The 14,763-nt window shown below is 44.6% G+C and overlaps 1 protein-coding gene across 1 annotated transcript; it reads left to right on the top strand.

Annotated features, from left to right (window-relative positions):
* The first annotated feature begins 619 nt into the window (after positions 1 to 619).
* On the top strand, positions 620 to 12,598 carry LOC130267641 (dihydrodiol dehydrogenase 3-like). Its single transcript, XM_056517695.1, has 9 exons — positions 620 to 813; positions 2,256 to 2,423; positions 2,640 to 2,756; positions 2,903 to 2,980; positions 5,351 to 5,473; positions 5,572 to 5,681; positions 6,893 to 7,060; positions 9,331 to 9,408; positions 12,468 to 12,598. The coding sequence occupies exons 1-9, from the start codon at positions 727 to 729 to the stop codon at positions 12,508 to 12,510; spliced, it is 972 nt and encodes a 323-aa protein (XP_056373670.1). The 5' UTR covers positions 620 to 726; the 3' UTR covers positions 12,511 to 12,598.
* The last annotated feature ends 2,165 nt before the right edge of the window (positions 12,599 to 14,763 follow it).

Genomic DNA, 14,763 nt, shown 5'->3' with positions numbered 1-14,763 from the left:
ATAGATTTTTTATGGGGATTTGCTCCTACTCTGGACAGTTCCCAAAATGGACAGAGGTGTCAGCAGAGAGCACTGTGGTCAGGCAGAAAGGAAATTCTAAAAGAAAAGAACTTCCTGTGGATCATAACAGCAGCTGATAAGTACTGGAAGGATTAAGATTTTTTTAATAGAAGCAATTTACAAATCTGTTTAACTTTCTGGCAACTGTTGATTTAAAAAAAAAAAATTTCAGTGGAGTACCCCTTTAATTCTTAAAAGCCTCGCTTCTCTACATTTTTTTAACAGTCTTTATAGTAGTAGTAATTTTAAGAACTTTGACCCATATTATGGAAGGAGATGGCATCCGGCGTGCTGGGATTTTACTCTTTTTGGAGTCTTTGTTTGTTTTTGAGTGTCCACCTGCGCACCTCGCCGGCTCTGTCTGGATTTACCTTCTGGACGGGGGGGGGGGGGGGGGATAGAATTTCCTTTTTCTTGCTTTATTCTTCTGAAGTGTGTGACCAGGAGGATTGGAATCTTCTCTTTTTGTCAGTCCACGGATACAAACAGGTAGGTATAAAGAGTAACAGGGTCCGAGATGCCTTACAGAACAACTCCACCCTGCCAACAAAAGTGCCAGGGCGTTGGCACATGATGACACACCTGGGGCTGAGCTGCTGGAGCTCATAAAAGCCGCTCCGCAAGACGACATTCACTGAAGGACGGGTCTGAGCTCCCAGCAGCATTATGGCTCTCAACAAATGTTCACGGATTACTCTGAACGATGGGCACAAGATACCGGTGGTTGGCCTGGGCACCTACGCCCCTGCAGAGGTGAGTAGTCATGTCTGTGAGCTGCAGGTCTGGGGTTTCTTGCACCCCATGAGGTAGGTAGTCATGGCTGTTAGCTATAAATCTTGGGTTTCTTGCACCCCAATAGGTGGGTAGTCATGGCTGTTAGCTATAAATCTTGGGTTTCTTGCTCCCCAATAGGTGGGTAGTCATGGCTGTTAGCTATAAATCTTAGGTTTCTTGCACCCCAATAGGTGGGTAGTCATGGCTGTTAGCTATAAATCTTGGGTTTCTTGCTCCCCAATAGGTGGGTAGTCATGGCTGTTAGCTATAAATCTTGGTTTTCTTGCTCCCCATGAGGTAGGTAGTCATGACTGTTAGCTATAAATCTTGGGTTTCTTGCTCCCCATGAGGTAGGTAGTCATGGCTGTTAGCTATAAATCTTGAGTTTCTTGTTCCCCAGGAGGTAGGTAGTCATGGCTGTTAGCTATAAATCTTGGGTTTCTTGCTCCCCATGAGGTAGGTAGTCTTGACTGTTAGCTTTAAATCTTGGGTTTCTTGCTCCCCAATAGGTAGGTAGTCATGGCTGTTAGCTATAAATCTTGGGTTTCTTACTCCCCAATAGGTGGGTAGTCATGGCTGTTAGCTATAAATCTTGAGTTTCTTGTTCCCCAGGAGGTAGGTAGTCATGGCTGTTAGATGTAAGTCTAAGGTTGCTCATTCAGGGCGAAGCGAAGACCTCAGTGTCGCAGCGCAGTGTTGCATGTAATGTTAGTGAATAGTGCTGCACTGCGATTGCAACAATACTGTGGCCGTATTTTTGGGTCGCAAGTTGCACGAGACTTTGCTACCATTTACCTCAGTTCAGGTTCCACATGACTGCGCCCGGCTTGCGACTTCTCTGCAATGTGACTATTGTACTATGCAGCCAAATCGCAACTGAATCAAAGTCGTGTCATAAAATTGTGCACCAGATGCGCAAATGTTTTGGTCATGTGACGTGTTGCTGTTTAGCCCTAGCCTAAAAAAAAAACCCCACAGGCTATTTCCCGCTGGCCAGCAGATTTCTTGCAGCGTGACCCCACCCTAAAGGGACTGTGAATACATTTCCACACATCTGATAAAGACACTATTAGTAATGTTCATTCCTGTTCACAGCTGTCTCGCCCCCTGCCATAGACTTGCATTGAGGGGCGGGGTGCGTGACGTCACACAGGGGCGGAGCTGTGATGTCACGATCACCGGCCCCGTCATCAGACCCGGAGCTGATGTTCCGGGGCCAGATGATAGCAGGGTGCTGCGTGCGAGATCACGGGGGTCCTCAGCGGTGGGACCCCGCGTGATCAGGCAACTTATCCCCTATCCTTTAGATAGGGGATAAGTTGTCAGCACGATAGTACCCCTTTAAGGGGCGGAGTACCCCTTTAAATACATTTTGTATAGTTATGTTACCGACTGCCATTATTTCATATTCTTGCATATAGGTGGCCAAATCAGAGGCAGAAGAAGCCGTGAAAGTTGCTCTTGAGGTCGGGTATCGACACATTGATGGCGCATTCATATACGGCAATGAGGTTGAGGTCGGACGAGCTATCAATGCGAAGATCGCGGACGGGACGGTCAAGAGAGAAGACGTATTCTACACCGGGAAGGTAATAACAGTGATATTTATATATATATCCCTATAAGTTGTCCTCTCCTGCTATTATCTTAGCGACTTACACCAGTAACATTTGCCGTTGACAACCATTAATGGTCACCATTACAGTATTGGGGCTTTAGTCCCATCATTCAGAATTTCGTAGACCTCGAATGAAATTTACTTAAATTTTCCACCAATTTTTATTTCACCTTCGTCTCTCTTCTAGCTCTGGAGCACCTTCCAGACCCCGAAGCTGGTCCGTCCTGCTCTCGAGAGGTCCTTGAAGGACCTTCAGATGGATTACGTCGATCTGTTCCTCATCCACAATCCTATAGAGTTCAAGGTCAGGAGATTAACCCAAAAATTTTACCCAATTTTTTTTTTTAAATGGTCGGCGTTTCAATGGAGGCCGTAGGAAATGTTCAGCTTGTCTCAAGGTTCTTCTTATTTCTCAGGTTGTATTTTGATAATTTTTTATTGTTTTTTCAGCCTGGCGATGACCTGATGCCAACAGATGCAAACGGAAAAGTGATTTATCACAATACTGATATTCGAGACACCTGGAAGGTATGAAGACCAACCCCAAAACCTGCACAGTGTTGAGTCTCCTCCTGCCTTTCGAGCCCACCTAGGCTTCCTATATGACACTTGTGACATCTGATTTTACCGTGGGGGATTGTATTGGCTCGTTCTTCCTTGAGTGATGATGATTTCACCCCCTACACGCTGAGATCAAATCTTTAAAACTTCTTTAAAACATCTTATTTAGTTTTTTTACATGTACTGTAGCAGCGCTGTAGGAGTAGGATTTAATGGGGGTACTCTGCCCCTAGACATCTTATCCCTTATCCAAAGGATAGGGTAAAAAATGTTGCGGAGGGGGGGTCCAGGTGCTGGGACCCCCCGCGATCTTCGGGCCGACAACTTGGCATTCTGAAGTTGTGTGTAACACTGGCTTTGGGTGTCCGTGGTCATGATGTCCCGCCCCTTATCATACACATACAGTAAATAGAGGGGGATTGGCGTGACGTCATGATAACGGCTGCCCGAAGGCTTAGCTGCCCGCGGAGATCGCGGAGGTCCCAGCATCAGGACTGCCCGTGATCAGAAATCTTATCCCCTATTCTTTGGATGTCTAGAGGTAGAGTACCCCTTTAAGTACATATGTATCAATACTACCTTTATAATCCATTTTTCACAATTTAAAAGTATCATAAATGGGGAAAAAAAGCTATGTTGTAAGTAGCCTTCGTTAAAGGGGTACTCCACAGAAAAAAACATTTTTATCAACTGGTGCCAGAAAGTTAAACAGATTTGTAAATTACTTCTATTAAAAAATCTTCCAGTACTTATCAGCTGCTGTATGATCCACAGGAAGTTCTTTTCTTTTTGAATTTCCTTTCTTTCTGACCACAGTGTTCTCTGCTGACACCTCTGTCCATGTCAGGAACTGTCCAGAGCAGGAGAGGTTTGCTATGCGGATTTGCTCCTACTCTGGACAGTTCCTGATATGGACAGAAGTGTCAGCAGAGAGCACTGTGGTCAGAAAGAATGGAAATTCAAAAAGGAAAGGCCTTTCTGTGGAGCAATATAACAAATGATAAGTACTGGAAGGATAAAGATTTTTAAATAGAAGTAATTTACAAATCTGTTTAACTTTCTGGCACCAGTTGATTTAGAAAATAAAATGTTTTCCAGTGGAGTACCCCTTTAAACACAATTCCTATTGTTTTTGGTGTCCAGCTGTTTCCGTGGTCACAGACTACCAACATAACCCTGTGTAGTCTGATCTCACAGTCATATTCCCATCTATCTACTTCTTACTTGACTACTAAATAAATGTTACCCCTTAGTAGGGAACAGATAGAGGCGAGTAGGACCGCAGGATCTGACTACACAAAGGTTATTGGTAGTCTGTAACCATGGAAACGTATGGGCCTATATCGAACTGTATATAGTATCCTGCCTTGTCATATCTAGCTAAAACTTGACTTCCGCACTGTTCCCTTTAGGATCTCTGCTTTCTAATGACACAAGCTGTAGATCTAGTAGAGATAGTTCACAGGGTAGTTGTCACTTCTTATCCTTAAAGGGGTACTCCAGGGGAATATTTGTTTTTTTAAATCAACTGGTGCCAGAAAGTTAAACAGATTTGTAAATGACTTCTATTAAAAAATCTTTACCCTTCCAGTACTTTTTACCAGCTGTATGCTACAGAGGAAATGCTTTTCTTTTTAAATTTCTTTTTTGTGTTGTCCACAGTGCTCTCTGCTGACACCTGGTGCCTGTATCAGGAACTGTCCAGAGCAGGAGAAAATCCTCATAGCAAACCTATGCTGCTCTGTGAGCACTGTGGACAACACAAAAAAGAAATTTAAAAAGTAAAGAATTTCCTCTGTAGCATACAACTGTTAATAAGTACTGGAAGGGTAAAGATTTTTTTTATTGAAATAATTTACAAATCCGTTCATAAATTTTTTTAAAAAAAAATAAAATAGTTTTCCACCGGTGTACCCCTTTAATCCTTCCAGTACTTATCAGCAGCTGGATACTACAGAGGAAGTTGTGTAGTTCTTTTATGTCTGACAGTGCTCTCTGCTGACACCTTTGTCCATGTCAGGAACTGTCCAGAGTAGGAGCAAATCCCCATAGCAAACCTCTCTTGCTCTGGACAGTTCCTGACACGGACAGAGGTGTCAGCAGAGAGCACTGTGGTCAGACTGGAAAAAAACTACACAACTTCCTCTGAAGCATACAGCAGCTGATAAGTACTGGAAGGGTTAAGATTTTTAAATAGAAGTAATTTACCAAATCTGTATAAATTTCTGGCACCAGTTAATTTGAATAAAAAAAAAAATAAAAAAAATTTCCATTGAAGTTCCCCTTTAAATCCTCTCCTTTGTTATTTGATTTCTTGAGATTTAATTTTATGTTTAGGCTATGGAGGACCTCAAGGAAGCCGGGCTGACCAAATCTATCGGTGTCGCCAACTTCAACCACAAACAAATCGAGCTCATCCTCAACATGCCGGGACTGAGATACAAACCTGTGTGCAACCAGGTACCATAGAAATATTCTTCCTCTCCCGAAATTCCTCCAAAATGTTGCCACCCTCCACACACAGGGGTTTATATGTGAGACATTTGGTCCATTTTTAGGTGGAGTGTCACCTCTACTTCAATCAGTCTAAGCTGCTGGAGTTCTGCAAGAAACACAACATCGTTCTGGTGGCGTACGGGGTCCTGGGCTCTACTCGGGATCCGAACTGGTAAGAAGGGACAAAAACTATCCTCTGGCCCCATTCACACGGCACAATGTCCACCCGGAAATGTTTGGCATAGACAGGCTGGCGCTAGCACCGCTCGAAAATATCCTCTGCCCTGGCAATTGGGCCATGTGCAATCAATGGGAGTCTGCTGCAAATGAAAATTCGGCGGTGTGAATGGGACCATAAAGGGGGCTTCCATGTACATAAATAGTTCTACACTGACGCATTACGTGAGTGGTCTCAAACTGTGGCCCTCCAGATGTGGCAAAACGTCAACTCTCAGCATGCCCGGAGAGCCAAAGGGATCATGGGACTTGTAGTTGGAGGGAGGGAACTCCAACAGGAAATACCCAGTTCACAAAAGATAGCTACAGCTTTATGGTAATCTCACAACACAGCCATTTAGCTGCAAGACAAGTGCATATCCTTCTTAAGCATGTCCATTACTGTCTGGCAGGTAAGTACTAAGATCACCTTATGGTGGATAAACCCTTTTAAGGGGTACCCGTGACGTCACGAGCCTCCGCCCCACATCGCCAGTCATCCGGCACGAAGGTCGCTCCGTGCACCCGATGTCTGGGGTGCCGCACCTGAAATCCCTTTTAAGGGGTACTCCGCCCCTAGACATCTTATCCCCTATTTAAAGGATGGGGGATAAGATGTCTGATCGCAGGGGGTCCCAACTGCTGGGGACCCCCTCTATCTCTCTGCTGCACCCGGCGCTCGTTTAGAGCGTCAGGTGCAGCGTCACGGTCACACCCTGCTCATAATGTCACAGCCACGCCCCCTCAATGCAAGTCTATGGGAGGGGGCGTCACGCCCCCTCCCATAGACTTGCATTGAGGGGGCGTGGTGGTGACGTCACAAGCGGGGCGTGACTGTGACGTCACGAGCCTCCGCCCCACATCGGCCAGGTCGCTCCGTGCACCGGATGTCTGGGGTGCCGCATCTGAGATTGCGGGGGTCTCCAGCAGCGGGACCCCCACGATCAGACATCTTATCCTCTATCCAAAGGATAGGGGATAAGATGTGTAGGGGTGGAGTAGCCCTTTAAGTAGAAAAACACTATAATTGTAGCCTTTCCTCCCAGTTGCTGTCTCCATATGAGGTGGAGCCATGTTGGTTTTAGTTTTAGTGCTGTACTTTTGAGGTCCTGTTGTTGTATTTCATGCACGATGACTTATATTTATCAATTTTGTAACTTTATTCAGGATTGACCAGACTGCTCCGATCCTGCTAGAGGACCCCGTACTCAATGCGATTGCAAAAAAACATGGCCGACCTCCTGCCCAAGTGGCCATGAGACACATGCTACAGAGGGGGATAGTGGTTCTCGCTAAGAGTTTTAAGCCGGAGAGGATCAAGCAAAACCTTGAGGTAGGAGAATTTTGGGACCAACCACAATATAGGTAAAAGGGGATACAAAAAGGACGGCCCCACAACAACAGCATCTGGCCATCTCAATCACATGACCTCAAGTCTCCTTGTCTCTTGAGAAGTTTTCACACCCTGACTCTGTCAGTCCACCAAAATTGTGCCCAACACATGAGGAGACCCGAAAACAAAAAATCTTATCACAACCCAATGTTGACACGTTGACAACCCTTAGTCAACAGGAGTCATTTTATGGGATTAGCAGATGAAAGCCCCCAAAAAAGGCCCATCAGATGCCCCCCAGATCCTAGGTCTCCACAGCAATATGGTAGCTGTCTCTATAAAGGGGGTACATGGATGTGATGGGGCTCCATAGCAAAAATTAAAATGAAGCCTCCTTCTGGTGCTGGGCAACATCACAATATCCCGATGCAATGGGAAAAGGAGGACTTGATGCTTCTTTCCCCATATTTTCTTTCTATTTTTAAACTTTTTGCCCAAATCTATGTATTTTCCTTACAAATTCTCAACACTGACCTGTAAAGACTAATTCCCACATAGATTGGCCAACATAAGCTCTTCCGGTATGGGTTTCCTCTCTTTATGGGCCCCCATATGGGCCGTACCATCTTTTTGTTGCTCTGGTACATAGACGTTGGTTTGCTATCCTGGATTCCCAATATTGGACAATGGATTTGACTCTCCATAGACATTCTCTAGTGTACGTTCACGTTTCTTCCCAGTTCTACAAACATGCTTGGGAGCAGGAACGTGCACAGACATTTTGGGGGGCAGGGGCCCAACTGAAAAAATGGCTTGATCTTACTGCTATCAGCAGCAGCGTTCGTTGTCTAGGACAAAAGGGGCCCGAAAGAGAAGGCATCAAAAGGGCAGGGGCCCAAGCCCCCTTTTTAGTCTATGTGCACGTCCCTGCTTGAAAGTCATAAAAAAAAGGTTGATATGTCATAGAGTTTTTATAGACCGACCGATCGATCATTAGAGCGTGGAGACGTATGTTTGAGTCATGTGACGGCCTCATAATGTAAGTCTATGGGACTGTCCTTCTCACATAGACACAGAGTGGGGGGTGAAGAGCTCAGCAGAGTGTTTCTCTTCCTGCTCATTCAACTGATCGGTCAGAGACTGAACGCTTAGACCCCCGACCAATAAAAAAATGTACCTGTCCCAAGGACACTTTAGGGGATCGTATACTTTTGCGACCAAATTTTTTATCTATTGCTTCAGTGCATAAAAAAATCTAGGCCAATAATCCTGACCTATATGTCTCCATTCCCTTTACCCCTTTTCCTTGATGTCCCGTAAAGGGGTACTCCAATGGAAAACATTTTTTATTTTATTTTTTAATCAACTGGTGCCAGTAAGTTAAACAGATTTGTAAATTACTTCTATATAAAAATCATAACCCTTCCAGTACTTATCAGCTGCTGTATGCTCCACAGGAAGTTCTTTTCTTTTTGAATTTCCTTTCTGTCTGATCGCAGTGCTCTATGGCTGACACCTCTGTCCATGTCAGGAACTGTCCAGAGCAGGGTAGGTTTGCTATGGGGATTTGCTCGTACTCTGGACAATTCCAAAAATGGACAGAGGTGTCAGCAGAGAGCACTGAAAAAAAAATTCAAAAAGAGAAGAACTTCCTCTGGAACATACAGCAACTGATAAGTTCTGGAAGGGTAAAGATTTTTTAAATAGAAGTCATTTACAAATCTGTTCAACTTTCTGGCACCAGATGATTAAACTTTTTTTTCCCAGTGGAGTACCCCTGTAAACAATAGAAGGAAGTAAAATAAAGCCCCCCACGAACAAAAGAAAAAAGTCAACTGAACCCAATAATTGGGCAGAACTGGACAACCAACTTATGTGTAAGGTGGCCTCTCTATTCTCTGACATGATATTGGGGGAGAGAAAGATTGAGCATGTAGGATTTCAACTGCCTGACCCTTTGTTCTTGATAGGTCACCAAAGGAGTCTGGCAGCAGCTTACCCCTCCTTTCTCAATTTAGTGGGCCAAGCAAATGTTCATGTATATGGAGGAAATGGGAGGAAAGCTGTGGGCCACTCATATGGCTGCCTTAACAGACCCATATGTCTCGATTCCCTCTGAACCCCTTTTCTTCATAACCAACAGATGGGTCGTTTATCGTCTGTAGACACACGGTTCTGCATTAATAATGTAAAAAAACGTCAAATTCTCTGGTCATGTTCGTGCGCGGCTTCAGAAACTGTCTACTAACTTTGGTGATTCCGATTTCCATGTTTTCGACTTTAAGTTGAGTGAGGAAGAAATGAAAACTCTAAATGGACTGAACCAAAACAGACGCTACGTGGAGATAAAGTAAGTAGAACTTTACCTAAAATAAAAGTACACGTGCTGTTTAGGCCTCATGTAAATGGTTAAAACATAAATGTTCCCCGAATAATGTGACTATAGTAAACTATAATGATGTACAATAACACAATACAATATTGCAGTATAATGTCATAAACATAAATAAATAACATATGCATTGATGGTAAATTTCTTAAAGGGGTACTCCGGTGGAATTTTTTAATTTTTTTTTTTTAAATCAACTGGTGCCATAAAAGAAACAGACTTGTAAATTACTTCTATTAAAAAAAACGTAACCCTTCCAGTACTTATTAGCGTCTGTATATTACAGAGGAAATTATTTTCCTTTTGGATTTCTTTTCTGTCACGAGCACAGTGCTCTCTGCTGACACCTCTGTCCATGTCAGGAACTGTCCAGAGCAGCATATGTGTGCTATGGGGATTTTCTCCTGCTCTGGACAGTTCCTGACACGGACAGAGGTGTCATCAGCAGAGAGCACTGTGTTCGTGACAGAAAAAAAAATCCAAAAAGAAAAGAATTTCCTCTGTAGTATACAGATGCTATTAAGTACTGGAAGGATTAAGATTTTTTTAATAGAAGTAATTTAAAAATCTGTTTAACTTTCTGGCCTGGGGTTGATTTAAAAAAAAAAAAAAGAAAAGTTTTCCACCCGAGTACCCCTTTAAAGGGGCACTACTTCCCTAGATATTTTATCCCCTAGCCAAAGGATAAGGGATAAGATGTCTGATTGCGGGGGTCCCACCACGATCTCGGCTGTGGCACCCCAGACATCCGTGAACTTCACCTCGTGCTGGATGACTGTAGATGTGAGATGGAGGCTCGTGACATGAAGGTCATGCCCTGCTTGTGATGTCACGGCCACGCCCCCTCAATGCAAGTCGATGGGAGGGGGCGTGAGACCCCCTCTATATCTCTCTGCTGCACCCGGCGCTCGTTTAGAGCGTCAGGTGCAGCGCCGGAGGCTCGTGACGTCACGATCACACCCTGCTCATAATGTCACGGCCACGCCCCCTCAATGCAAGTCTATGGGAGGGGGCGTCACGCCCCCTCCCATAGACTTGCATTGAGTGGGGCGTGGTCGTGATGTCACGAGCGGGGCGTGGCCGTTATGTCTCAAGCCTTTGGGGCTGCACCCGACAGCAGGGAGTTCTCCCGGATCCTTTGGATAGGGGATAAGATGTCTATAGGGCGGAGCACCCCTTTAAGATGTCTAGGGGCGGAGCCAAGATGGTAACATTTTTTTATTATAAAGTCTCTATGAGTCCAAAACACTAAAGGGGTTAAAGTGTAAGTCCAGAGCTTCTCTCCGGCCCACTTTGCGAGGTCAGTGCGGAGAGGCGTAGCTCACACTGGGCGGTACATTTGGGAAGCCAACCGTACAAGGGTCAGCAAGTTCCATGCACGTGTTCCATCAAAAACAGTTGCCTCGGTAACAGCATGAGCTGCGACTCTCAACACTGTCTTGTGCAGAATAAGCTGGAAAGCAGCTCTGGACTTATGTTTTAACAATCCCTGGTGGTCTAGGGATGTAAAGTAGAAGTCCACACTTATAATTCTCAGCTTCCTCCTCTGACCCAACTGGTCCTAGTGGCCTGGGAACTCAGATCTTGCATTGCAAACAACTCTTTGGTAAAACTATTTGTGCACTGTGGTAGGGCACACCGCTTAGGATCTCCCCCCTACTTTGATTTGGTCTTGTGTAGATCCCGTAATAATGAATCATAGCCCCTCTGAAATTATGCAGATCGTCCATAAAATGCCCTACCCGACCGTCCACTGTGTGGCTGTACAGTAGCAGATGAACAGTCCTCTCTTTCCCCTCCCTGCACTCATCTTTATGATCAATGAAGGTAGAGAACAGGAAGCTGAACAATCAGTGTTCAGCCTCCTGTCATAGTGAAGACAATTCTGAAACCTGGCGAGGTGAGTTGCCCACTGGACCCCAGGTATTAAAGGGGTACTCTGCCCCTAGACATCTTATCCCCTATACAAAAGTTAAGGGATAAGATGTCTGTTCACGGGGGGTCCCGCTGCTGGGGACCCCCACGATCTTGACTGTGGCACCCCAGACATCCGGTGCCAGATGACTGGCGATGTATGGTGGAGGCTTGTGATATCACGGCCATTCCCCCTCAATGCAAGTCTATGGGAGGGGGCGTGATGGCCATCACGCCCCCTCCCATAGACTTGCATTGAGGGGGCGTGGTCATGATGTCACGAGCGGGGCGCAACCGTGATGTCACAAGCCTCCGGTTCTGAACGCCACAATCAGACATCTTATCCCCTGACCTTTTGATAGGGGATAAGATGTCTAAGGGCGGAGTACACCTTTAACTCCTTTCCTGCCCTAAACCTCCAGGGATGTTATTAACATATATATATATATATATATATATATATATATATATATATATATATACACATATATATATATATATATATATATTGCCCTACACAACCAGGGATGGTGTTATTAACCCTCTTTGTGCCCTATACAACTAAGGATGTAAATAATCACCCTAAACAAGTATCCAGGCAGTAATCCCTTCTATAGTGTCCCCCACCAGAGACATCAATGTCTTTACTGCCCTAGATCCTTTGGCCTGCAAATACTAATCACTAGACCTCAAGAATGTTATAATAAACTCAGAAACGACCCTACGGAGCTATAGACAATTATTTGGATATATGACAATAATTATTTGTTACTGCTTGGGAACAATGCTCAGGTCCCTATATAAGCCAAAATCCAGGACTAAGAGGAATCATTGACTTGAACTGAGAATGGGTCAGAATGCTTTTCTAGTCCGCTTTCAGATTTGCATCGGGGGGGGGGGGTCTTGACCTTGAGGACCCCCTAGGAAACTAAAGTCAAGGACAACTGCCCAGCATGAGGGAGATATAGTCTAAGGACCATACTTACTTTCCCTTTGATAGGCCAGGTCTTCATAAAGTTGGTTTGGCCCAGGTTTAGACAATGGACACATTTTAGAACTACCAGCCAACATCCACAATTTTAACATAATTCTTTTGGATTTTGCAGGTGGAAAGATCATCCAAAATTTCCATTCAATGAAGAATATTAAATTTGTCTGTTTCTACGTTGACTAATTCTGTGCAAATTCAATAAAATAACAGCTGGAGCTGAAAATCACAAGAGTCAGAGAATATGTGTCACAATGCCATCTAAAGGAAGGAATAACACAGAAGCAATGGCATCGCTAGGGGTGAGCTAATGGGGCTATAGTCCTGGCTCTGATGCTCATAGCCCTGAGTCTGGCCTAGGCTTGCTCGCTAATGGGGATCCAAGTACCTAACTGTCAACCTACCTGGCTATCTAACCACATATCTGGCTACCCAACTACATCATTTGCTGCCTAACTAGATACCTGGCTACCTAACTACCTACCTACATGCCTGCCTGCCTTACTACATATCTGGCTAATTAACTAATTACCTACATACTTGGCTACTTAACTACCCACAAACATTCTGGGCTACCTAGCTAGTTACCTAACTACCCAGGTAATTAACTACCTACATACCTGGCTACCTAACTACTCTGCTACCTAAATAACCCATTACATATCTAGCTATCTAACTAACTAGCCAAATAACTATCTACATACCTGGCTACCTACATACCTAGCTGGCTACCTGACTACCTATCTACATACCTGGCTACCTAACTACCTAGCTACCTACAAACATGCCTGGTTACCTAATTACCTGGCTACCAACCTTCCTGCCCTTTTACTGTGGAGGACACCAAGGGGGGCATTATAACAGTTTGGGCCTATAGATGAAGGAAGGGCCCTGGAAAACTTGTTTGTCCATGTTTGTCCTGCAGATGCTAAAGAGATTGGTTTTGGCTAAGAGAAGTCCACATGGTGGTCTGATCTGGTTGGAGAAGGAAAAAAAAAGAGGACTAAAAGACGGTAATTGCGAGTCCCTAGATGTAACTGTAATAACTTATACCCTGTTTACAGCTGGTATCTACCTCTATATGCTCCTGTATATAATCACTTATATGGTATATAGATCCTGTGTACACCTGGTATGTCCTCTATTGTGTTATCTACTAGACACTGTGCACTGTCCTCTATTGTGTTATCTACTATATGTACAGGGCTCTGTCCTTTATTGTGTTATTTACTATACACAGTGCACAACGCAGGACTTGTTCACTTCAAACCAAACTTTTTCATATAGATCAAACATTCAAGAGTAGGTAAAGTTCTGATCAGAGCCATATGGGCAATTTCTATCATCATTCTAAGAAGTAGTAAAACAAATATGTGACACTATATGGCTTTATGTCTTCATGAGCCTTAAATAAAAGAGGTGTCATATTTCCTAAATCAATGCCAAAATGTTATCATTTCTGCTGGGGAATGTAAACGTTTGCGCACAACTGTAACTGTTTTTGTACTTTTGTGTTTCTAACGTAGTGGAATTTAGGATTGTGTTTTATCTATTGCTAGAACATGTTTTACCTTTTGTCAGAAGCTGCTGCCGGAGAACTTTGTGCCTCGGTATTATCGCCTCCAACTCCAGGAGCGGTGAATAGATCAGGTTGTTATACGCAGAGGTTATACGCAGAGGTGGTGCTCCCATTAGGCCTAACTCACCCCCCAAAAGTAAGTGGCTATGCGTACAATGTACCCATCACTACTCTGCAGAGCCGGCCGATGTAGTGAAAAGAAAGGTTCTTCGTAGGCGTATCACCGGTCCTGGACGCATTTAACTATGACACGTCTACAGTTAAATGCAGCGCTCTGCTTTTTGACAGAGCGAAGAGCCATTGTCTCCCTGCCCTGTCAATCTCTCTTGTGGCTGCCTGCGTTATGCAGACCGCCGCAAGATGCCCGAGCGTCCTTCCTCTGCACTCCTTCGCATGAGTGATGTCATGTGCCTAAACACAGACTGGAGGAAGAAGAGGAGAGAAGAGGTCAGACTGAGGACCACGGGAGCCAGGTGAGTATCTCTATTTGTTTTCTGTAACCACCCAGAGGGGACTGCTGCTGTTTACACTACCTTGAGGGGACTGCTGCTGTTTACACTACCTAAAGGGGACTGCTGCTGTTTACACTTCCCAAAGGGGACTGCTGCTGTCTCTCCTACATTGAGGGGGCTGCTGCTGTTTCTCCTACATTGAGGGGGCTGCTGCTGTTTTCACAACGTAAAGGAGACTGGTGCTGTTTCTACTACCTAGAGGGGACTGCTGCTGTTTACACTACCTTGAGGGGGCTGCTGCTGTTTTCACAACATAAAGGGGACTGCTGCTGTTTCTACTACCTAGAGGTGACTGCTGCTGTTTTTATTATTTAAAGGGGGCT

The sequence above is a fragment of the Hyla sarda genome, chromosome 4, assembly GCF_029499605.1.
Source record: "Hyla sarda isolate aHylSar1 chromosome 4, aHylSar1.hap1, whole genome shotgun sequence".
NCBI lineage: Eukaryota > Metazoa > Chordata > Amphibia > Anura > Hylidae > Hyla > Hyla sarda.
Note: the sequence above shows the minus strand (reverse complement) of the source record. Positions and strands in the feature narration are given on the sequence as shown.

Excerpts from the sequence above, each read along its gene's own strand:
- LOC130267641 (XM_056517695.1), top strand. The coding sequence starts at position 727 with ATGGCTCTCAACAAATGTTCACGGATTACTCTGAACGATGGGCACAAG. Across the intron at positions 814-2,255 it reads GCACCTACGCCCCTGCAGAG|GTGGCCAAATCAGAGGCAGA; the intron begins GTGAGTAGTCAT and ends TCTTGCATATAG. Across the intron at positions 5,682-6,892 it reads TCTACTCGGGATCCGAACTG|GATTGACCAGACTGCTCCGA; the intron begins GTAAGAAGGGAC and ends AACTTTATTCAG.